The 26157-nt window shown below is 40.6% G+C and overlaps 1 protein-coding gene across 4 annotated transcripts in view; it reads right to left on the reverse strand.

Annotated features, from left to right (window-relative positions):
- Positions 1 to 1394: 1394 nt before the first annotated feature.
- The window catches only part of LOC146305555 (protein phosphatase 3 catalytic subunit alpha), an 88415-nt gene continuing 63652 nt past the window's right edge, over positions 1395 to 26157 (reverse strand). The window contains exons 9-15 of one of the 4 annotated variants that reach the window (XM_084712688.1): positions 16714 to 16839; positions 15169 to 15240; positions 12659 to 12685; positions 11540 to 11624; positions 11024 to 11121; positions 7848 to 7877; positions 1395 to 3179 (exon numbers count right to left, since the gene is read on the reverse strand). In XM_084712688.1, the coding sequence (XP_084568814.1) occupies positions 2977 to 3179; positions 7848 to 7877; positions 11024 to 11121; positions 11540 to 11624; positions 12659 to 12685; positions 15169 to 15240; positions 16714 to 16839 (641 nt within the window). In that variant the 3' untranslated portion in view covers positions 1395 to 2976. The remainder of the gene's footprint in view (positions 3180 to 7847; positions 7878 to 11023; positions 11122 to 11539; positions 11625 to 12658; positions 12686 to 15168; positions 15241 to 16713; positions 16840 to 26157) is intronic. The other 3 variants (XM_084712689.1, XM_084712690.1, XM_084712691.1) reach the window with 3 other exon arrangements.

Here is a 26157-nt window from a genome sequence, read left to right on the forward strand (position 1 = left end):
CTGTGATAAACTGAAGGATGAAGTATTGCTAAAAACCCCTCTTGGATTAACTGGAAAACGCATCGTCACAAAGCTGAGAACAGGGCTGTTTTTTCCGAGCTCATGAACAGTTGACTTTTTGGAGACGTGGTTCTAACAGAACAGTGACGTTACAAACATATGATGATCATACAGAATAATATGCATATGCAGATTAAAACTAGCCAGCTGTATGTAGAAAATGAGCTCAACCTTAAATGCAGCACACATTGATGCTGCAAACATATCGGATTTAATGGAAACAGTGACAGGGACCATTCTACTCCACAATGAGTACTTTTGAATAATTTTAAATACATTTCATTGACAAAACATACTTTTACTTTTACAGTAAGGTTTTGAATGCAGCTTTTACTTCTAGTGGAGTATTTACACATGTGGTATTAGTACTTTTGTTAAAGCTGCACTACAGAAACTTCTTAAGTCTTAAATTAGGATAGGATTTCTGCCAACTTGGTATTAAAAAAGAAAAAAATCACAGCTTACTTTGGGAATCATACATTATCCCACTGTCTTATCTCAGGTTAGGAACTTTTGTGTCTGTTACCTAACAACAGGCAGTACTTTTTTCATCTTGCCAAGCTGAAAAACTTTGTAACCACCATCCACTGTGTAAAAGCAAGAAAAGAACAGCCATGAAGATCAAACAAGTTAGCTAACACTACCGTTAGCTACTACTAGCGAACACTATTGTTAGCTGGTTTGCTACCACTACAGGTGGGAAAGTGAAAGTTAGGCCAGCTAAATAGTTATCTGAAAGTTGGGAGAGTTTAAGATTTCGGCAGGTTAGGATACTTGTGTGATACATTTTACCGACATTAGGTTAGGGTAAATTGCTGACTTAGAAACTGGTTATCTGTAATAACTTGCATCAACTCCTAACCCTAATTTTGATGGTTACCAAACAGTTATGTGACCTTCAAGTTAGGAAGTTCCTGTAATAAGGCCAATGTCCATGTAATACGGAGTGTGTGTCATGATGAAAGACCCTTTAAACTTCTCTCCTGTCTCTATTTTCACCTCTTGAACTCTTGAGGTGTGAATGAAGTATTGTGTCCCTATTGTCTGTTGATTTCCCTGCAGATTTGAATCACGGATGACGGCGACCGTGTTTCCTGTCGTGTTGGAAAACACAGACCATCGCGTAGCTCTATATATAACACAGCTTTTATTCACTTGTGATGCAAAAAACGCCCGAAGGACTATGTGTAGGATTATGTATTTGATTTTTATTTTACATGGTTGCATATTCATTGGCGGAGGACTGTAGGACAGCCTGAGTCACGCATACGCGCGCACACACACACGCACGCAGACACACACTCACTCACACACATACAGGAGAAGCGGGTTCATTTCAAGTTGAAATTCATGCACATTTTTATTGAACAGTTATATAAAATACTTTTCATAGTTGCAAGTGCATGCCTCATCTGCCAACAGTTTTGAAGTTAAATTACAAAAGCAAGGCTTCATGTCGTGTAGTGAATTACTTGGGCACTTAAGCAGTTCTTAAAAAAGATCGAAGTATATTTTTTTGTTTCATCTTAAAGTATTGAGCAGTATCAAACCTGTAACTGATATACAAAGCAGAGTTCCAAATAATAATAGTAATAATAATCAAATTACACTTTCTGTGGCACATTTACAAAACAGAACAAAACTGATTTTTACCTGTTATATGACACAAACAGCTAATCATGCATTTTTGAGTTACACATGTAACCACACACCTCACAAGAATTGTCAAACATGCTTAATTGGACTGTGTGCACTTACAAGCGCAGGTTAAAAATATGATTTCTCATCCATCTTAGATAATTAAATGCTTCAATTACAAAAGAAGTTGAAGGCATAGAGCATCATGGTGTTAATTGAAAGTATGCAGGTATATCCAGTATATGTTCACTAAAGCGCAATATATTTCAAAACAGGCCTCCACAGCCAAGGTATTCAGATTTTCTATTTCCTTTGTTTGATTTTTATAAAACATGCATAGGCAGACACTTTAAGTTTATTGTATTCTTTTTTTTTTTTTACACAATATAGGTTCTCTATTTTTACTTTGTTCGCAATACTTAAAAAGAGAAAAATTAACACTCAATTCCAGCAAGCCACAATAAATCTACCCCCCTCCCCCTTTCCAAAAAGAGACAAAAAATAAACATATTTGCAAATGATAGATAGGTAAATGTAAATTCCAGTTATGAAACTCAAGAAAATAGGTATTCATTACCGAGTTATTTAGCCATTATACAGAAAAATCAGGTCAAAGCACACACCAAAAGAACCTGAGGTAAGCATAATATGTACAAAACCATAAAACGTTCCATTATTTGGCATTTCGACAACATTGCAACATTCTTTTTAAGACTGCCTAATTAATTTCAGAGCTATTTTATAAGAGTAGCAAAAAAAAGTTATCAATAAATAGTCCTTATTTAGTTTGTACACCCTTATATGTTAAAAACATTATCTCATGTTCTGTCCTTTTTAGTGCTGTATTTTTGTAAACGTACAATAGTTAGTAAGAAGTTACACGACTTTCCGTTTCGGTGTAAATGAGCAAGGGTCTTTCAAGGAAAAAAAGAAAATAAATCACCTTTAAGATCGCTCTGTCCCTCTCTGTATCTCTCTGACATACTGCGGTGTGGTGGAGAATCAAGCGCAATAAAGGCCTGATCAATCAGAAATGTGAACCGGCAATAACTTAGCAGATTTGACTATGAACTAATATTTTGAAGGCATATCCAAAGACTAGCAAGTGAGATGTCCCCCCAGTGTGAGCCATAGATGCCTACCCCCCCCTCCTCTCTCTTAACACTCCCCCTCCTTTCCACTCCTTCACCCTTTTGCCCCTTTTCTGTGGTGGCGGGCCGTGACGAGGCTGGGGGGCGGGGCGGCCCCGTCGGCCAAGGTGGCGCCTGCTGCTGGCCTTCACTGGATGTTGCTGCCGCTGCTGGTGCTTCCCTTGGCGTCCGTGCCGTTGGTCTCCGAGGACAGAGCCTTGTTGAGCGAGTTGAGGCTGGCGTCGGAGGGCAAGGCGTCTCGCCGCGGCGGCATCCTCTCGTTGATGCGATCCAGACCCTTCGCCTCCTCGAAGCTGGTGATCTTGTGCTGGGGCGAGAAGCCTTTGATGGCTGTTGAGACGTGAGAAAAAGGGGAAGAAAAGGGGAGAAATCAGGAGTGATTTTAGAGGTCTTAGAGTTTAAGATGATTAAAAGGATGGGGTCACACTTTCTCACATTCACCCACACGTCACCAGATTTGGTTTATCTTTGGTTTGGTCTCGGTTCATGGAATTTTTGTGACAAAACACTTATTTTACTGAGAAAATGACAACATAAAGACAGACGGAGGAGCTGTCGGCTAATTCAACTGCAAGTCATCCATGAAAAATGAGTAGGACCTGGACAGGGGCCTGTTCATACTAATGATAACTACATGATGTTGATCCATTAAGGCCTTGATTTGTAGGAATAGTTTGACATTTTGGAAAATACGCCTTTTCTCTTTCTTACTTAGAGTTGGATGAGAGGATCAGTATTAAACCCAGGACTGAATGCTAATTGTACCCTTTTCCGATGAAGAAGAAATCCAGATGTTAACGGGTGTTAATACGTTTTTTGTCCAATGTAAAAGGGTCTTTATAGGTGATCTAATGAGAGAATGTGGCAGAAATTACATGTAATATTCATAAGTATGTTTTCATTGGTGTATAAGCACCAGAAAATAAGAATTGTGTTTTTGTTACCTCAAAATGAGCCGTTTCTATCAACAGAGGTAGTGGATCCTCGTCTTCGTAGGACGCCATGTTGCACGCCGGTTGTTTTCACAGTAGCACAGAACAGTCAAACGGAAACCTAATGCTGACACTGGCTCTCGCTACGGTCTTTCATATTTTTCACGAGTTTCGCGGCCACCGTGGGTTCTCCTACTCACTTGGAAGGGTAGGGTGAGGCGTGATGTGTTCGCGTTCTGCAAGCTCACCGCTAGCTGCCGCTAAATCCTACACATTGGTTCTTTAAGGTGACATAATCTGCCTACCAGTGCCTTTTGTTTGTTTAATTTGTATAAAAAACAAAACGTAAAAACAACAATTTTGCTATTCTGTGGAATTCAATGCGAGGGTATTTATTGGTAGGGTGCACTAACAAGCCATTTAAACATTTCATTGGATGCTAGCTAAGCTAAGCTAACTAGCTGCTGACTGTAACTTTAAAATGAGCAAACGACTGATCATAAGTTACAAGTTTTTTTTCTAATAAAAGTTGCTATATTTAATGTTTATTAGAAAACTACAGAACAATGTTTTTGAACATGCATACAGCAACTATAAGAGTACGGATACAGTTACATTTTACTCTGATGATACACGATAATCCAACTCTACACAAAGAAGTGAATAAGCGCACTTCTCAAAATGTCAACCTATTCCTTTAACTGAACATTAAATCTGTAAGTGTGATGTGACACGAATCTAGGCTGGACTAAATCTTCAACCGTTGTATAAATGTGTTATGTTTTTAATAACAGCACATATTGTACAGCATATTTGATCAGTTTGAATGTTTAGTGGTTCAATGGCAGATGAACAATTAATATAAAAAGCATATAACTCATTTTTATGAAATGACAACACATTAACACCATTTATCAGAAGTTTAAAAATTATATAACTGCACAGACAAAAGGATTCGATAATCCTTCTAAGTCTATAGAGGGTTCACCTGGCATCAGGGTCAACAGGTTTTCACTGTGCCATCAATCCGTGCTTTAATCGGTAACTTCAAAAACAAACGTCTACAATACTGGACCATCTACTGGCCGTGATGTACTGCTAGTTTTTTTTTTTAAATCTTAAACATTGCAGGTACTCCAAAGCAATAAAAACGTTGAAGAATACTTTGACTCAGGCACACTCCAGAACACCTGAGGACCCCAAACGTCCAGATCGCCCCATCACGTCACAGATTAAAAAAAACAAACAAAAAAAAAAAAACGACAAAAGGGGGAAGAAGGAGAATGATCAAAGAGACAAAAAAAAAAAAAAAAAAAAAAAAGAAGAAGAGGGGAGGGAAATAAAAACACTGGAGTGGAGCCCACTGAGACATTCACTTCCACAAAATAGAACCACGTTGAGACTGAGCTCACGTACAAAGACACTACAGAGGTACTTGGGGTGCTAACGACTTGTTAAGTCTGCTTGGAGCATGCAGCAATTAAAGGGTTCACTGGAGGTTATGAGGGGTGGAGGTCACAATACTGTCGAGACCGGAGTTAAATAAAAACAAGATCAAATTCAACTGAACTGAATAATGGAATTAGATGGAAAAATAAGAGCTCGGTTCATTAAAATACCACTGAAGTGAATAAAATCAGGCTGATTTGATACGACGGCATCACATTTGTCAAGTCAATGCTGTTTTATTCAGTTCAGTTTATAGTGTCGCATTTTTATTCCAATATTCAGCTCGATCGAGTTTCATTTCAGCTCATTTTTAACTACAGAAACTTACATTTTTTGTTACTTCCACCTTTCATAAAGGCTGGGGGTCTTAATGGTGATAAATACTATGATTGCAAAGAAGATGACCCTTTACTACGAGAATGAGTGAGGGGGGGGGGGATATCATTTTTAGAGGACAATTTGGGGAGCGTGGAGAGGGGCATGATGGGTAGCGTAGTTGTGTTGCTGCATAGCACAGGTCAGACACAGGTTATTAGCAGCTCACAGGAAAGAACACGACACAGCAGGGCCACAGAGGATCCACATGGAGAGAGAAGCAGAGAAGAGTCTCGACACTACAATGGACTGTCCTCTATGGGGCTAAAGAGGAAATACTGTACTGGACAATTCCAACGTAAATAGCAGCTGGCAAACTACTATTTAGCTCGCAGTTGAGGTTGTTCTTGCGCCAAAGGCGATGTCATTTAGAATGGTTTTTAGGGAGAATCCAATTTGGATTGCAAAGCCTCCTGTGGAGCGTTTGTCTCTGCTAATTCAGATTCAGCTCTAAAGAAAACTGTAGTGTTATTATCATATTAATACAACTGCAACAACAATGCACAACTGCTTCAGTTGTTTCAAAGGGGAAATACCAGTATGAGCTTTCATAGCAAGACTTCACTGGATTGTGTGAGGGCAGAGCAGGGGGGGGGGGGGGGGGGGGGGGGGGGGGATACTATCTCTCTACAGAAAAAACTATGATGAAATTATGAGTGTGTAACCTACAACACTACTGAATAATATCTCTGACTTTATTAATATATTTTATGCAGCCTGAACTAGATTTAAACAATAGTATGTTTATTAAAACAAAACATATTTAGGCATTTCTGTTTTCTTACTTATTGGCTGACATATTCTCTCTATAGAGATATCAGCATACCAGAATTTCAAACTTCAATTCAGTACTAGTATTAAAAAAAGTATGCTTGGGCAGTATCAAGATATTAGCCATACCAGGGACTTAATGAATCTTGATTTTCAACACCGTCAAAATACAGATGCTCCTCATTTTACTAAACTGATACGTAGATGGTGTACTGGACTGAGAAACATGGCGTCTGGGGAACAATGTTAAGGCACTGACTAGTGAAAAAGAAGCACTCTGCTGTTAGAGACTATTTTGTGTTTGGTCCTGATAATAAAGGAAAGTCAGCAAACGCTGCGGACCACTGACTGGTCAGAGTAACATAGCGTAGTGCAGCGTGTAACTTTAAATTGAGCGAGCACGAAAGAGCAAGTGGCGGAGAGTGACGGTGAACGCTGAGCAGAGGAAAAGTTGTCCGTCTGGCAGTAAATGTACAGTTCAGGTTTGAATTCATCAGTGAATAAAGGCTGCAGCTCCTGAGTGTGTGTCTTGTTTCCCAGCTGTGGAAATAGCATTGCTATTGCGATAATTTGCCGTAATACTTCATACCCTGGTAAAATGTCAGAAAGGCATGAAAACAGGTACTGCCCAAGCTTCAAAAAACGAAATATACGTTTTTTGATATGACAGCAAAAAAAAAAGTCCCAGGCACACAAAATAGGATATATTTTGTTTAGACTTAAACGAGCACTTGGATCATTTCTTTTACAGCTTTTGGTACTTTCAATGTTCTAATTAACACATGGTATCAAAAAGTATCCTAAGTATCTATACTTTTGGCAACTTTAATAAACAATAAACTAATATCAGCCAGTATACGGGGCAGGCCAATGCAGCGCTCTAGCTCTGCAAGAGACATTATGTTGGTCCAGCTGGTGCCTCTGGTAAAAGCTCGGTACAGCTGCCAGATGACCTGGTGATGACCATATTATTTACACCTCCTACATTATGTGCGTGTGAATGTGCATTTCCTCAAGTGTAATCTCGATCCTGAACTTGGATAGTCTGATAATTTTCCATGAAAGATGCATAAACAGTGATACTTACCGTATGAAATGTAATTTAAGTCTTGACTAGTAAAAATATATAATTTTAATATATTCTCTTATTTTATTTGTGTGTTAGCTGAGAAGAACTTGCAGACTTCCATGAAAAATTACGTGTATTTGCTTTGCACTCACTCAAAATCACAGTTTGGATCTCTGTGATTTTGAAATCTGTGCTATGAAATCCATTCCCCTTTAAAACACGTGTGACCACAGGATTTCCTAATGACTTACTTCTTTTTCTCTGTTAATACTATGCCACATTTGGTTAGCCCAAACACCCAACACACTCTATTCAAGCACCAGCGAGATGGATGAAAACCCAGCGGAGCCCCCTGTCTATTGCCATGAAAAGCAACAGAAGAGGGCAGCCAGACCCATTTACCTTCGTCAGCCTCAATAGCTTCAATAGTAGCTGAAGAGAAGAAAGAGGGGGGTTGCAAAACGAATGAGAGAAGTGAGCAGAGGAGTTCATTTTGTCCCAGGAACAAGTCAATGAGCAGCAAAGACAGCCAATGCCGACAACAAAAGGTTAACGTCATCTCCACAATTTTATGACAAAGGACACATGGATGTTAGCAAAGAGGGGAGAGGAGGAGGAGGAGGAGGAGGAAGAAGAGGAGAAGGATGAGCCTTAGCTTTTTGATGAGTTCCAGATCTGTAAAGGGAAGGTGACACATGTTTGTGGCAGCGAACGACCTCATGGTGACGATTGCATCTTTGAGGTAAAAAGTCTGACAAAGAATCGATGCGGTGACTGCAGGGACGAACACTGATAGCAAATACAACACGATAAAGCTGAAAACATATTAGTTCTTCACTGTTAGGCAAATAAGAGCGTACATGGAGGAAGGACAAATGGAAAAACAGGAATAAAGGTTTAGGGGCGTGTGTGATCGTTGGTTTTATGGTGTAATCGTTAATGTAAAATCGAAGCGCTGTACAGTAGACACATGGAGCAGCCTTACTGTTGTGTTGTGTGCGACATGAAGAAGCATCTGGAACTGCGGGATTTAGCATCTTTTGATATGAAATATATCAAAAGTGCTGGCTTACTTTTGTGAAGTGTGAAGGGGGGGAAAAAAACCTTTGGTATATTAACCACTTACCAATTTTTTTTACAGTCATCCTTGAGATCATGAATTAACATACAGTACAACTGTGTAAATTAGCTTTACACAAAGAGGGAGAAGGTGACGGCAAAATAACAGGTATACAGTACTGGAGACTACAGGACATACTATCATGAGGATGAGAAAGAAACTACTGAAAGGCACAAGAGCAACAAACTGTAAACAGAATGGCTGATGGGAGTCAACATTACAGTAGAAGCACACTGGCGTCTGCCTAAAGGAGGGGAGCAATGTGATTCTACTAATGTTGCAACAGGAATCTCTAAACGTCACTCTGCCTCCACTGAGGTTCTCTTCAGTGTCAGCTGCTTCAAAGCAAACACTCGACTCTCTTATTTACACATGTTCTTCTTAGGACCAGCAATGTTAATGCAGGTCATCAGCGGAAACACAATTCTAGTGATTTTACTCCAAATACTCCAAAAGTTGGGCTACAGGTGAAACGACTAATCTATAATACATACCACATAATAAAAAATTCAATGGTATTCATGTCTAGTACTCATTTTCATTGGCTGCGCTCCATTCTATGAATTTAGACTTCTTTTTGCTTATCACCTAAACAGCCTTGAATGTAAAAAGAATGTAAAAGTACCCGTCTTTTTCCAGCCTCAATCAGTGAGGCTGAAGTAGAGAAGATAATCTTATTGTACTTTCTCCTTTTGCATTTCCTGTCTATGTCGAAAAGAAAACCTGACGCTGGCTGAAAGATGTCGCTGGGGGATTACGATTCATGTATATTAGTTACAAAGTTAGCTAGTGTTTTGCTAACATTAATTAACTTGAGATGTGCAATACATTAACTTTTACAGGTCACCAGGCAACACATTTCAACCATCTTCAGAATTTTTCAACACAGACAAGCTGAGCGCAGAGCATATCTAACTAGACGTGCTGAATTGCCAACTTTGTGCAGATGTTATTTTGTTCTGATTTGGTAATTTCTCCTCTAAGAAGAGGCAGCAAATCAAAACTCAGTTTCAAATGGTGCACAATAGTTTGTTAAATGATTTGCAAATTTCATGTTAAAGCACAAGCTTAGCACTATTGTCCTTTAAAGTGAAAAATAACATTCTTAATTTTAGAAATAAAAAGTTGAATACAATAGAATTAAAACAATCGGACTCAATCCAATAAACTAAACAGGGCTTTGCTGCAATAATTGTTAGCAAACCTCAGGAAGAAATCGCTGCCCAACATGACTTGTAATTCTAGTGTAGATTAGAGTACAGCCTACTGTACAACAAAGTGCTCATACTCTCATTTTAGCTTTTATCATTATCCTGTAATTGTTATTTGTGGTCACAGTTCAACAAATGTTACATAAAGTCACTTTAAACTTAGATAAGAGAAAGATTAGCCCTTTCCTGAAAAGATAAGGGATTTAGCTTTTCAATATGAAAACCATTGTTTTATGAAAGTGCTAGCTGATGCTATGTGAGAACCTGGGAGAGGAGAGCAAAGTTGTCTGGATTTCTGCTTTATTCTGTGAATGAAAAGGCAGACAGCAGCTATCCCCCTTTCATTCACAGTTGGTTGTGTCAATTCCAATTCATCCTTTGAATCACAGAGTCCCGTCTCTATCCCGACGGAGCACTGCTGAGATCCACGACTAGCGCTCAAATGGGCAATAAAGTGACCATTTCTGTCAGGAGTCTGAGTTAATTTGAGGCGTCTGTAAAGGCGTTTGCAGAAAGCCTTTACTTCCTCGCTGCAGCAGCTTGTCAAACTCATTTAGGGAGGGTTTGGAATTCAACATAGGAGGGTGAACTGAACGCTAAACTTGTCTCACAAAAACAAAAAGGAAAAAAAAAATTAACACAACAGAATACTTGCACAACCGATTATACCTGCAGTTTCTAGGGAGAAAGGAGAAAGAAAAAGATACAGGTAATATTTGAGATAAAAACCAGTGGAATACAGAAAGAGACGGGGACGGGAAGACAGGGTATTAATGCGAGACATCAGGAGGGAGACACATTAGAGAAGACAAAGGGACAAAGAAAATCTGCTGATCTTATCTGGCATTGTTTGGGAAGAGGAGACTGTCTGTAGGAAATATAAGTTGATATTTTATAGTAAGTTATCCAGAAAAATTAACCACACTGAACTACATTTAAGTTGAAAGAAAGCAGCACAGAGCCGCTGTTATTCAGCAGCATTTAACTAAACATGCACCACAGAAAAGATACTGACTGAAGCTGCCGCAATCATTTTACTACACTTAGAGTATTACTTGAAGGCAGCGATTTGAAATTCCAGGACCATCACTGAGGGAAAAAAAAGGTGTCTGTATACACAGTATCCCCTAAACACTGAGCTAGCACTTTATTCAGGGCACTGCTGTGTAAGGGGAATTTATGTGTGTGTGAAGATCCGTTCTGGGGGCCAAAGCTGGGGGTCTCGGGGTACTTGGTGACAGTCTTACCATTCTGCAGCTTTTCCTTGCCACCGGACAGCACTCCGCTTGGTAGCATGCCTGTTGGGGTCAGGCCCTTCAGCGTCAGCACACTCTCACTCTCCTCTCTAAAAATACAGACAGAAATAATACACATTATTTACTAAGAATTACTTTCTGTGAGCTGGTTTTACTGTAAAACACTCAGAAAAGTGTTTTGGACAATCAAATAACTGCTGATGAATTATAGAGTTTTTTGTCCACTTATGGGCAGTGGAACAACCTGCAAATATAATATTGATGTACTATTACCTTATAAAACAAATACAGGAAACTTGCTAGCAAACAGTGTGCTAGTAGCAAACAAACATGTTGCATCGTAATCATTCACGTAATCATTTAGTGGTCTACAGCGACACATGAGGGAAATATCTGTCTTTTTAGCTGCTAAATGCTCTACTACGTTCGCAAGCTAGGTGCTAACGTTGTCATTCATTTGCTTGGTGCTGAGTAGGAGCGTAAGGGAGTTTTTTCATATTTGCTTACCTGAGCACAGAAAATACTCTGGCCATCTTGCCAATGGCACGGATCTTGTTGCGGATGACCTCCTTACGGGCAGAAGCCGTGGCACCTGAAGGGGTCAGAGGTCAGAGACTGTCATACAAACTGTGACTCGTGTACCAAACCATGTAACGTAATGCAAGAGTAAACTAGACTGCACCGTCTGTGTTCTGTGTGAATCTCTAAATGCTTTTATTCTTTAGGTCTCATTATATTTAGTAAATGTGCTGAAGACTGAAAAAGTTTGGGACTATTAGTTTTATCCAGAAGTGCATCAGTTGAACACAATGCAAACACAATGTGGTTATTAAAGCCCAAAGTTCAGATCATACAAAATAGTTTGAATCCATCCACACACCACAACACCTGAGTAACTCTCAGCATTCAGTGCATTCATGCTGCCTCTCTGTATTGTACCATTAGTAGCCTTCAACTTCAACTGAAGTCCCTTTAACTCCCACATACTATTTTCCCCAGGTGGCACTTGAACGTTTTAAACCTTGTTACATCATCTGCAAATGGTCCTTGTCCAAACATGTCTTTTCAGCACGTTCGATGAGCGCACGCTATATGAATGTTCCCTGTGCCGTGTTTTGGTTGCGGAGACTCAAACGGGATTTTTCCTGGACTGGAAAACAAAACTTTGTTTAAGGGGGGAATCGTTTTGCAGAATAACAGTTTCGTGGCCCCCGGGGAGCCAGCTTGGAAAATGCATGAGTATGAAGGATGGAAATGGAGCTGATGTGTGGTGGGAGGCTGGGTAAAGGAAAGAGCTGATAGTCTGATGTCTAGTTTAAGACTCTTCCTCTCATCCTCAGTTGAATACACCATCATCACTAAAATATATTTCTCCACAGAACTGACCCCCTGTAGCTTATTTTAATGTGTGCAGCAAATACATTGATTTCCCTAATGAAAATGAGCTTTAGCTGAAGCAGGAGCATGTAAGCGTAACATTATTGCATGGAAAACAATTATGATGAGATCAATACAAAGAATCAGTAGTAGTTGATGTTAGACGTTAGTTGACACTTACAGAGAGCAAGCACTGGCCAAAAGTCTCTAATCTACCTCTGCACACAACACTAGCGCTAATGTTTGTACCTTTTTTGGGGGGATATATTAGCTGTCCTTCTCATGAAACACCCCCCGAAGAAGAAGACAAGAGAAAGGACAGAGAGATCAGTGGATGGCCGTAGAATGAAAGAGGAGGCGGCAGAAAGGGGGCAGACGGTGAAATAAGAGGCAAGAAAGCACAACAAGTGTAAAGGAAACAAAGCGATGCCTTGAACACAAAACTCTGTAAAAACATAGAAAAGAGAAATTAGATGAGGTAAACCAAAAGCACCGACAACATCACAGCATGAGAAAGTAAAGAAAAAGGAAGAGAAGAGAGTGCAGAAGAAATGTGTGAAAAAGGTAGTGAGGTTTGAAATATCAACATAATGGCAACTGGAGATAAAGAGCAAGGCAACAAAAGGATTATCGGAGATTATAAGGGCACAGAAAAGATCATGAGTGAGAAAGACAAAGAAAGGAAAGAACAATCCAAATGTCAACATAGAGAAAATGAACAAAACATATGAGTGGAAATGGCCTCAAAACTGAAAAAGAAATGAGCTTAAGAGGAAACAAAAGTGAAAGTGAGGGCAAGGAAATGTGAAAAGTGCATCAACTAAAAGCGCTGCGTGAATGAGTTGGTGGAGAAGGATGAGATGTTAAAGGACGGCTAATTATTTGTACAGTGTGTGAGTAGTGCCACTGTCAAAATCACTATAAAATTATGATATACTACCTATTTATATTTCCTGTCATTGGTATTTTCACGGTTTTAGTTTGCCGTCAGATAGTTTTTTCCGATGGGAAATTGCAGTTATACAAGCCAAACATTGCTCTCTCCGAACCAACGAAACTCCATAGGCAAAATCAGTCATTTTACTTCACAGAACACGGGAGTTGCTGGTCTACCGCTGTGTTTGTTAGTGTTGTAGTCTAACTTCAGTAAATCCAAACTAAACTTTTAAAACACAAGAACACAAACAAACTAACCGATTGCAGCAGTGGCTGAGCAGCAACTCCCGTTTTCTGTGAGGTAAAATCGATGATTTCACCTATAGAGTTTGGTTGGTTTTGGAGAGTGCAATATTTGACTTATATAACAGCGATTTCCCTCAGAACAGGCTGTCTGACAACAAAGTTAAGCAGTGAAAATATTCTAAACATAGCCCACACTTAAACTGATACTGTTTTTTTTTCAGTTGAATCTATTTGAAGTGGTTAAAATACCTTTTGTTGCTCACCCTGACCCTGACATTGCTTAGCTTCCATGCTGTGACTCCTCTCTGCTTCTTCAAACTGAGGGCGTGCCGACTACCTACTGCAGCTAATATAATAACAATGGATATTTACTTAATGCAAGTAATGCAAAATATCCTTTTAATTTCAATCAACTGAAGGAACAGGTGGCATTTATGTCAGAAAAAGTTTCAAATATGGCTGAAATGTGGCGACATCCTGACACTCCACCCCTGGGTTCACAAAATCAAACTCTGTGCAACCAAAAACACAAAGAGAGAAGAGGAGGAGGGGGAGGAGGGGAAGGAGGGGGAGGAGGAAGGCCTGCTGAGATCATTTCCTGTTTGGCAGTAAGGGGTGGGGCAGGCAGAGGAGAAACTGGTCATCTCATTATAGATAAGATGTGACCCGTGATCAAAAAGATGACTCCCAACTTGCCACAATTACACGACGATAAGAGCATGAATACTGTTTGTCGGACTGAACCGAGAGGACGTGCACTTCAACACTTTTAAGGCCTCAGATTTAGATGTTTGAAGACTTTCTCAGACTTTCTGAGGATTCGCTGTGTATCTAAAGGGAATATTTATAAGATGCTGAAGCCAACACAATAATGACTCATTTATTCTACCATGTCATGTGCCAACAGTTCTTGGACTGTGTCCCTGTTGATGGACACATTAAAGAATGTTTTAAAATAAAATATATTTAAACTGAATCTTCTGAAAATAGGACAGAACAGCCACAGCATGAGTAAAAACACAAGGTATATAAGACCTTTTTGAATAGTGTTTCACAGAGCATTAAAGTGTATAGAGACAGTAAATGACATTTATGTTATGGAGAAGTACTTTTTCTCTCTGGCTTAGGAAAAATCTGTTAATTAAATTCTGGACGAAGTGGGTCAAATAAGTAAAGCCCTTTGATGCTGTTTTATCCTGGCAAACCTCACTGATTTTTCTTGACACTTCACGTCTCTCAAGACACACAAAATTCTTACGTTTTGTAAAAAATCTGCAGACAGCAGAGGAAGTGATACCAGCCTCGTCCTGATTTACGTTGTGTAATATAAACTGCAGTCCTAAAGTGAAGACTTTTAAAAAAGAAACACAAGGAATGTGTGTGTGTGTGTGTGTGTGTGTGTGTGTGTGTGTGTGTGTGTGTGTGTGTGTGTGTGTGTGTGTGTGTGTTTTTAGGATTTTGGATGAATGTGAGTCTGATACACCTATTAGCAAAGGCCTCCCTCTGGTGGAGCCGAGGCGACCTGCAGCGAAAACTGCTGTGGTTGCTGTGGTGTGTCTGCCGGGCTCTGAGCTTACCGTCCAGCTCCTCGTCAGTCGTCAGCTCATCATTGGAGCAGATGCTCAATACGTTCACTAGCATCTCAGTCACTGGAAACAAATACACAAACACACATTTTACAACACGGCCATAAGATGCCTAAGCAACGGGGCAAACAGAGCGGTTGCACCCCTACTTCCTTTACATACTCACTCTATGATTATAAAACTTTGCTAATTTTAAATATTTGAGCTTTGTCATAATAACCGGTGAATTAACACTGTTCTGAGTCTATTTAATTAGGCATGTTTCTAATCTAATCCACCAATCAGCACTTATTTGAGTGAGAAATCTTAATTTTTTAAATGGTTTATCTTTCATTCCCATCATCTCCCACTAAAAGACCACAACTAACCGACAGAGGCTTGTAGAGTTGAGGTGACAAACTCGATGCCGACTTGAGAAGAACACATGTAAGGAATTGTTATTGCTATATAAATATTTTTCAACGTCTTGTCACCACTACAGAAACACCAGGTAACTACTAAAATATGATAAGCTTGTGTGATGTGGACTGCTGTTAATTACTGGTCTGATTAATGATTTAATAATCTGTGTGATGACTATTGACATTGGCTGACCAGGCTGCTCATCAGCTAATTGAAATCTATACAGTAAATAGTTGCCCCATGCGTGTGTTTATCTGTCACTCACTGCTTAAAGTACAGAACACAATGGAAAAATGTGTATTATTATTATATATAATAGTAAAATATAAACTGAGCTTTATAAGTCGTGATTGAAGGCTCTATATTGCATTTCCTGAAATACTAACCTCACTTCCCCACTCTTGACTATAATTACACGCCCATGAACACTGGACTCATTTTTGAACGTATAAATTCATGAGTAATCTTTGTGCTCATGTATGCAACCTTTTACGTGTGTCTGGGAAGGAAGTCCAGCCATAAAAAGTCACACGGCGCTACTTAGAAGGACAGAAGTTCACCCGAGTAAACTCCTCCACAAACACCCAGTGAGCCATCAGTGACCTTCCAACCTTGCTAGGAATGGCCCTGTGCAGGAGGGTCGCACCCAAAACGGCCTTCCTGGAGTGTGTGCGTCAGTCGTAGTCATGTGTGATTAATTGACACAGATGTGTCACAGATGCAACAGTAGGGCACCTTAAACTCAACAAGACCAAATGCTTCTTCAAGGCAGTGAGAGAATTCAAACAGTGCTTGTGCTGCACTGACTTACAGAACATATAGACCCTTTTAACTCTGATGTCCAACTAATTTAGTAACTTTGCATGTGAGCAGGTCTCTGGCTCACAAATAATGTGTAAGTACTGTATTTATGCACTATAATCGACTACATTGTGCTGAGTGTCTGTGCTATATTACTCGAGGCAGGTCCATTTTCATTACCGACTCAGGAGACTGAGTGTTCATTACAAGTCACTGGTGTAAACAACACTGTGTAACACTGCTCGTACTCAATGTTCTCATTTCATGTATATTCCATCAAAAGCATGCTGAGTGTGTGTGTGTGTGTGTGTGTGTGTGCGAACTCATGCTCACCCTTCTCTCCGACAAAGGGCAGGGACCAGGTGAAAACGTCCATGAAGTTGGGCAGCCAGTAAGGGTGAGGTGAGCAGTTGAACTGTCGGATGTTCATCACGTTGTTCTCGTACTTCAGCACCGCCGCTGAGGGGAGGGGCGAGAAAAGACGAGGAAGGGTGGTCGTTAAAATACGTCCAAATGCGCAAGGTTGGAGAAAATGAAGGAACACTGCAGGAGTGCAAGATGAGCACAACATCGTAAACAGACAATAACAGGCTACGACGAATCCTCGACTGCGAGTTGATCACGTCTTGGTCATTTTATGATCAATTTAGTAACATCTTTTCATGTCATGTCTTTAGTTTTTGCACCACATTATGTTAAGAGTATAGGTCAGTATCAGTATCAATATTGGTATCAATCAAAGAGGCAGGATCCGCTTGAGGTTTCTGCCTGTTAAAAGGAAGTTTTTCCTCGTCGCACTCAAGTCAGTGCTTGCTCTTGATGGGAACAATTGGTTTTATAAAGAGTGAGTAGTTGAAAAGTACCCTGAGATAACTTTGTAATTACTTGACGCGACACTAATAAAATGTAACTGAATAAAACAATAGCCATGCCTACTCTCTAGTCCTTGGTTTGTATTGTGTGTATATAGTAATGTATATAATGTAGAAAATTATGTCTGAAGTCAGGATTTGAGCCCACACTTCAACAGACCAAGAAAAAAACATCAGATTTTATTAAGGTCCATTACCGGCCTCCATCCTGCTCCCAACCACCACTTAGAAATACTGTGCGGCCTCTGTGGCTGGTGCGCACACATCCAGGCATTTCCCTTTGTTAGTCCACCATGTTATGGGCCCAGAGAGAGCTACCCGCAAAGCACTCAGCCTATAGTATCAAGAAACAGGGATGGTTGTGGGAGAGTATGACCATCTGAGGAGCTATAAGGATGCACATTAAATGAAAATATCCAATGAATGCATGGAGGGATTGCTTCGGAAATAAACTTCTCCATAAAACTGAAAGATATCCTTTCTCTTGCAGCAACTTTTGTAATTTAACTGGCATTTTGTTTTGTTTTTTTAGCTGGTTTGTCAAGCCATTCAACAAAGGGCCAAATAATGAATAAAATGAATGCCACTGTAAGTTTTAATGTGATAAGTTCCTTGGTGCTTTTGTTGTTTACCTGTCCTGGTTAAATATTCATCAGCTGCAGGTGCTGTGCAGACCTGTGATTTAACAGATTTAACAAAATCACCTACTTCCAAAGAGCTCCATTTGGCTAAAAAAAAACCCTATCACGAAGACGGCACAGCGGCCAAAACGCTGTCATCAACACTAAGAAGTGTAGCCTGGATGTAGCTCAACATTTTGTCAGAAGCTGTCAATCAACCTCTGGCTGATGACAGTGAATAAACGGTTCCAGTACAGAACTACCTACACAAAGACATTTTAAGGTGATATGAGGTATTATCATCAGCATCTGTCAATCTCTCAATCTGACAGAAGGAATAATATATATGCAGATATGCAAATGTGGAAATTGAGGCTCGAAAAACTGCACAAGCATCGAAATCAAGGCAGCCAGGGTTTGGGGTGGGGTGAAACAAAAATCAATCCCTGCTTTACCCCCGCTGGAACATTTCCTCTGTGTTATTGATCACCGCCCCCAGTGGGTGAGACATGTCTGTCATCAAAGAAACACATGGCTCAGCATTTGGGTTCTATGAGGCTGAGCACTTTTCATTAGTTAACAGAAAACCATCAATTTTCCGTTGAGGAGGGACGGAGAGCGGCCAGAGACAGGAAGCGAAGGTACAGTAATGATAGGCAACGCTCGTAATAGCTATGACCTCTGTATGATGATCATTTTGCCAGACAATCTGATGTGGAACCATGAGATGCAACTGCTCACTCCTACTGACCTGCTGTTGCCATCATCAAAGTGTTCCCTCTTATGCTGCTTCGAACGCCGACATATATCAGAATCTATGTAACCTGGATGCGTGGGTTTGTTGGAGATACTAGAATGTAAACAACAGAATGGATTACACTCTGAATATTCGCTTGCAGACAAATTTAGGTCCTTTTCTCTATTCCGACACAGTGCACTACCTCCTTTTTCGCAAAGCCCGCAAAGCTGAAGACGTTATTGTCATAAACCACGTTTGAAGCAATTAAAACGTTCGTCCTCTCAGCATTCAGGAATTCAAGTGATGAAAAATTGTTTGTTATCCTTAAAACTTATATTTAGTTGATCAAAAATGACAAATTTGAATTTCTGGAATCTCTTCTTTGGTTGCTCGGCCACCTCACAATGACAACAAAAATCCAGGAAATCCATGAAATAGTCTGGCACATAACCCCCATTTAAATTATTCAAGCAGTTCTATTAAACATGTAACAGTGGAGACCGCAGTGGGTGTGGTTGGGTCAGTGTGCACAGGAGGGGTGTAGAGGGGGAAGCAGAATAAAAACAAATAAGCCATGTCTTTCACTGTAATGTTACAGTATGTAAAGAAATAGCATTCGCAAATAAATGAGTAGATAGAGTTTTTCTTTTTGCATCGTATTCAGTAGTTTATTTTACAGAATGCCTTATCATGATCACATGGTCTCTGTGTACTGCTGACATAGAAACCACCTCCCAAACACTGACCACCATAGCGTGCCCCATGTGACCTCACCCATGATTAAGGAATAGTGTGAACGTGGGTGCTGAGGAAAACATGAGAGCTGCCAAACATAAATATATCCCCGCTGTATATAGAGGTTCCAGGCTTGTATGCGTGCATGAGGCCGGTCTGGTGGCCCAGATCTGGGGGAAAGCGGACACCGCGGCTGGGTCGCCATGGGGGGACTTTCCTGCCTCGGCCTCTCTCGGGGTCGGGAATAGCAAGTCATCAAACCTGGCATCCCAAGCAGCTATAACCCCGGTCGCAACGCGAATCGGGTCAGAAAGGATCCTGCAAGGCCAGGGTTTGCCTCAGTGTGTGTGTGTGTGTCTGTATGTGTGGAATCAATGAGGCATGGTAATGCATATAGTGCAGTAACTATCCAATCAAAGCGGTCCCTTAAGTATTGCAAAGCATTACATTCCACTGCCGTCACCTCTTTATCCGAGGCACACACACACATCCTCTAGCACAAACAGAAAAGTGTCCTGCAGGGGAACATCTACATACTGTATAATTAATGTGGCCTTATTATCAATATCAGCAAAACACTACTACAAAGTCCAATATAGACCAGGCATCTGAAAGTGTGGGTCAACCTCACACAACACAAACAAACTCCAAGTGGTGGTTCAAAGATGTTTCTTAACCACACCCTTATTGCTTCATAAAATATTAATTTAAATCACCATATTACTACACTTGTATGCAAGGCAACATAAATTGGTACTAATCCAAATAAATGTTGGCAATAATGAACATAAACATAAACACGTTATCTTTTAAAAGGAGCAATATGCAACAATTACACATCCAAAGACGAGTACTGCAGTCCAAACAACGAGTCGGAGCCATAGACTGTCTATTAAGTAGGTTGAAATCCTATTTAATATGCTATCTTCCTTTGAAGCAAGTTGTTTCCTCCTGCCCATTCCTCCCCAGACCAGGAGTGCAAGACAGGCACAACATTGCAATTTGACAAATAATAAGCAACAACAAGTCCTACATGGTAAGTTGATCAGCTGTTTATAACTGTCAGTCATCTCTCAATGTAAATCCAAGCCCGTTATCCCGAAAATAAAAGCCCACTCTGGAGTTGGAATTCAGTGACTGCCTGCCTTACCGCCTGCCAAACTCCATCTACTCCTTGTATTATTACCTATCAAAGATTATTAATGATTTTTTTTGTGACTCATAAAAAGACACTTACTCATTTGGCAAACATTCAGCATTAATGTAACCTCTAATTAATGTGAAAGGGGCCGGAATAGAAATTCCAAAGGAGAATAGATGGCTGTTGTTGTCAAAGAAGTGAGTATTTTAGCTTAATGTTTTCTTCATTTCCGATGACATCACGGTCAAATTATGATTTACTATAGTAAATACAGAACAGATTTGTCCTTCAAGTAAAACTTGTTTTCATTACAAAGAAACCACTAAGTCATTTTGACCCACTTACGCATCAAGAAGAATTTCCTTTTGCACGTTCACTGTACCACATCCAACTCCATGTCTCGTCTAAACCACTTTTTCTGGTTGCTTGTGGACAGCGCCGAACCCTTTGTATGGACATGAGACAAGAGGACCCGCATAAATCCATTTATTAAACGTGGCTGAGAACAGTTGAAAGAGTTTCTGTTGCAATTTGTGTTGGGTCGCGCTGTATGTAATGCCCGACCTAATAAGAGAAGCATTGTATTCCTCTGTCACACTGCACTCAGACGGACGCCGTGGGTGTTTATGTGTGTGCGTCGGCGTGCATGAAAGCAGTCGCACGCGTGGGCAGGCGTTGCATAAACATCACATACTGCATAAACATGGTCGAGGCACTTGATTGAATACAGCCATGGAAGCCCGGAGGGAAAAAGGCAGAGCGGGGGAGAAGGTCAGCTCCCCTGCCGTCGCTCCTTCAAATCGGATTCCCTTTAAAGGAACAGAGACACCCGACAACCTCCCCCGTGCAAAACAAAACAAAACACGCTCTGTGGCGCTCCGGGTGCGGGCAGGTCAAGGCCCACTTTTTTTTTTTTTTCTTTTTTTTGGATGTTTCATTAAACATGCATAAGGGCAACAGGAGCAGCACTTTGCTTCCCTATTATCAGAGCAGACATTAACTACAAATGCACAATTACATGCAAAGTTATTTCTCCTACAGCAGGAGGGCACAGCTCTTGTGGCGAACAGCTGTGAGTTGCTAAATTTAACACCGCGTGGCAGCCGCTAGATGTCTCCGCTGCTCCGGCGCTGGTTTTCACGGGGTAGCTGAGGCCAAGCCTGCTGCCACGGTAACACAGATATTCCGAGGTGACGCCCGCTCATTAATTATTCATAAGGGAGTGCCTTGAGCCGGTTTCCCCGGTAACGAGGACTGTTAAATCTGCTTTGAGATGAGGGGGAGATTCCCGCTGTCCTGCACCGACGCTTAATGCTGACTGCATATCTGTCTCTGAGGCCTCTTGTAGCAAGTATCCACTGGATTAGTATTCCATGCCAGACGTTCAGACCTTCCTCGGCCCATTACGCTCAGCGCTCCACTTCCATTAGACGTCACACGTGGAAGACAGAGACCGAACGTATCCCATGTACAGTTGAACAATGCGTGAATGGTTTCTCATTTATTTTCAGTTAGTAAATTAATGAGACCATTTGCAGTCCTAACATCATTAATGACTCACACAGGAGGACTGGGACAGAATAACTTGTCAAACTTGACAAACGCAGAAGCCTAAACCAGGCAACAACAGGTAGCTATTGATTTAAAATACTTTTTGTTTTTGTTTTTATCTTAACTCAAGGATCTCGTGCTTGCCTGTTCTGGAGCTTTCAACCACAACCCCTATTCTTCCTCAACTCAAGGTTCACTTAGGTCCTCTAGCTTCAAGGTCTTCCTCAGTGGATGGAGGTTTTTGGTTTTGTTTCATGAAAAATATGGGGACACTTATTATGCTGAAAAAAACACAGTAACTCAAGGTCCACTTACTAGCTTCTTCTGGTGCTTTCAACCACCTGTGATGGTCTTCCTCAGTGGACGGAGGTGATCTTTGATTTCAAATATTCTGATGTGGAAAAAGAAACCTAAACTCATGGTCCGTTTACCAGTGTTTTTGGTGCTTTCAACCACATCCAATGGTCTTCCTCAGAGACAGGAAGCTTTTGATTTCAAAATATTTTGGGGTATAAATAAAAAATATATTGAAGGCCAGTTTCAATTTAAATTTTTTATGCTTGAAAAAAAAAATCTTCACTCATGTTCCACTTGCTAGCTTTTTCTGGTGCTTTCAACTGCAATTCCCCAGAGGACGAATGAAGGTTTTGATTTCAAACTACTTTGGTTTGAAAATGCTTGAATGAAGGTCGGTTTCAATTTGAAATTACTATGGTTTCTAAAAAACACCATCTTAACTCAAGGTCCACTTACTAGCTTGTAACCAAATATCATGGTCTTTCACAGCTGACAAAGGTCACTTGATGAGTTTCCTTACTCAAAGGAGATACTCGCACATCCATCTATCTCAGTTGCAGGTGATTTGGAAAAGCGTCACTGAAATGTTATTGCAATGAATAAATATTGATAGTGAGCAAGAGTAGTGTGCAGGATTTTCTTTTCATAAGATTGAAGTTTTCTTACTCAAAAATATGATGAGAAACGGAACCATGATTCTAATCAATAAGCAGAATCTGAACCTCAGTGATCCATAACTGAGCACATAATATACCGTAATGAGGTTTTGATTCCAGCTGATATGGAACAAGAAGAGCCTCTTGATATTTTTCTTTTTAGATGCAGCATGAAAAGTTTCGTAACTGCACCATGTTTACAGAAAACCGAAGGGAAGCCCAGCTATGACCGGAGCGATAACAGATGGGTGGGCATCTGCAGCCAGGGATACTCTTCTCGCTGGCACTCGTGACGAGGGGGGGAAAAATGAATTCCCTGCTGCGCTGGCGTCATCGCTGCCCCAGCTTCCATCCTGCTATTTATTCCAGTGGCAGGGCCAGGAGCCAATCACGCCACTCCATTTCCTTTCTCTTCAAATCACCCTTCTCTGCTACCCACCAATCAGCACATAACCACAGGCAGGAAACGTTGTAAAAGAGCATTTCTAGTTTGACCTGTGATTGAACTAGTGATGTTCTGACCCTTTCTCTTGGCAACAGCACATTCCTCTGTTTTTTTTGGTTTTTTTTTAAATTGATTCAAGTTTCCACTCCATCAGTCCATTCCTGTTTCCACCTCATCATCAGACAATAACACAAGAGAGGAACGACACATTAATTTGGTTACATAAGGTTTAACAGGTGTGAGATGGAGCCAAACCAGCCAATCCTTCACTGTCTCAGGGGTGAAATAAAAGATTAGCGTCAACAGCGCTGGCAACAACACTGTCATTTTGCTTTTATTCCATCCAAGCAACCATAACCATTAGGATTCAGTTGTTGGCTTTCGGGACCAGTCAATAATGATGCAGCAGAAAACATTCCATTAATACAAAACCGCAAGCAATCTCCAAAGTGTACAACTGCCAACTACACCCTCCCCCCTCCTCCTCCTCCTCCTCCTCCTCCTCCTCCTCCTCCTCCTCTCCATTTCCCTCCCTCCACTGCAGTCACTTCAGGACTCAAACAGTGAGAGCTCAAAGAGCGAAAACTGCTAAATCACTGCTGCTGTGTTTTCATTTAACGCGGCTCAGGGGTGCAAGGGGTGCGAGGGGTCAGAGCGGCGATGGACAGCCGGCCAGTGCCTGACGCTTACTGCAAAGCCAACAGTTTGACTTGAAAGAAGGAGGAGGGATGGGTGGCATCTTGAAGCTGGTCTTCCCCCATTTTCTATGACAAAACAGCTGGAAGTTTAATACATAAATAAATGTATCTTAAAATCCAACTGTTGCTATCAAGATTTGAGCTAGGTACTGCAACTCAAACAAATCGATTACTTCTAGACAGAAACTTGGACGATGTTCCTATGTTTAATAAGGTTGTGACGAAAAAGAGTTGAAAACGTTTAAATAATTAACTTTTTACTGAGTCAGTGCAGTCCTGTTTATTCGCCATGTCTATGGAAACTAGTTCTAATCCTGAGGAACAGACACATAAAGCACATTAGGATAATATTTTAAAACAAGTCTAATTTACATCCTATTTAATGGACTCTAATTGACTTTAATTTGTCAGATGCCTGTTCAGAAAAATAACCTCAACTTCAAACGGATTGCTGTGTCTCATATTAATTTAACTCTTTACCTAAACCGGACAATCAGTATTTAAATCAATAAATATAAATACAAATCATGCATGTTCAGCCATGCTTAATATTTGGTCATTGGTGATGGTGTGTATATATTAACTTCAAAGATAGATGCATTTTGTTTCAAACTCATTTGGTTCATTTTACTTGATAGAGTCTTGATACGCGCTGAATAATAGATGATGTGGTATTTGCATCTTTACCACAAATGATCACTGCTTTATCTCTCATTGATATTCAATTCTAGTGTCTTTTTATGCAGCTAAATATAAAACTCACTGGTCAAGGACGTCTGGATTTGGTACAGTTATAAGGCATTTGGGAGGCTGCCCGCTCCAAACACCACTGAAAAACACTGCTAAATTAATGTTTAGAATTTATGAACTTTAGATTTTTTTTCCCTCCATTCTTTCTTTTTTCCCTGAATGTATCCAGAACTGCGAATCTGTGAAGTCAAATTCCATACTTTCCTATATACCGTGAAGGAACCCTGTTTATAGAATCACATCCTGAGCATCATTCATGTGCTGATTGTCCTGACTCAGCTACAAGTTCAATTTATGTCTAGCGGAGGAGTTTTTCCTTGCCCATTTGTGGTTCCTCCTCCTCCTCCTCCTCCTCCTCTCTGATGGGAGGTGCAGTTCTCACTACTCCCCCCCTCCTCAACTCTCAACGTGGAGAGGTCTCATTGGTTAATCTGGCCAACTCCCAGCGCCATATTGATGGAACCTGCTGATGCCTCCCTCCCTCCCCTTCAAGATTTATGTGCCCACTCGATTGGCCATCAATCACGGGACATGCTCAGTGGGCTCCGAGCTCCGGCGAGAAGCTAAGAGCAGACCAATTCATTACAGGGGCTTTGGTTCTACCGGAGAACCCCACCCACATGACTGATTAGAAGAGCATCAACGGGACTGATGGGGCTGGATTGGTTAGCTGTGCTACTGTGGGGGGAAAAAACACGCCAGGCAGAGTCAAGAAAACGATAGATAAAGCGAATCGGGAACCAAGTAATTACATAACCACGACTTGTGAAGTTTTAAGAGATTTTACATAAAATCACTGGCAAGACCTTCAGCTTGAGGGATGTTTATTTGCTTGGGAATTTCTCTCTTTCTCTGCTATTATTTTGGGTTGCACTTTATTTTACAGTACAATAATTACACGTGACAAGCCGTACTTTGTATTAAATTAGACAAAAAATAGAAAATGTTCTTTATTAGACCCTTAGTAGACTTTATTAGAGTTCATTATTCATTAATGAGGAACACATTATAGAAGAACTGTACTGCTACTTGAGACACACCATCTTTGGCTAGTGCCATACAACTGTAAGAGTAGCCAAGACCGATGCCTACTGATCCAATCACATTATCTGCCTGCAGATTTCAGTTAAGTTTACAGTACAGTTCTGTTGTAATATGTCCCTAATTACACTCTAATAAAGTCTAATAGGGGTCTTATAAAAGGTTCTAATACTTCCTAATAAAGAACATATTATTTCTAGTTGAAGGATGGATTGATATGATAAAGTGCGGC

Source organism: Lutjanus erythropterus, chromosome 23, assembly GCF_056507025.1.
Source record: "Lutjanus erythropterus isolate fLutEry1 chromosome 23, fLutEry1.hap2, whole genome shotgun sequence".
In the NCBI taxonomy this organism is placed as follows: Eukaryota; Metazoa; Chordata; class Actinopteri; order Lutjaniformes; family Lutjanidae; genus Lutjanus; species Lutjanus erythropterus.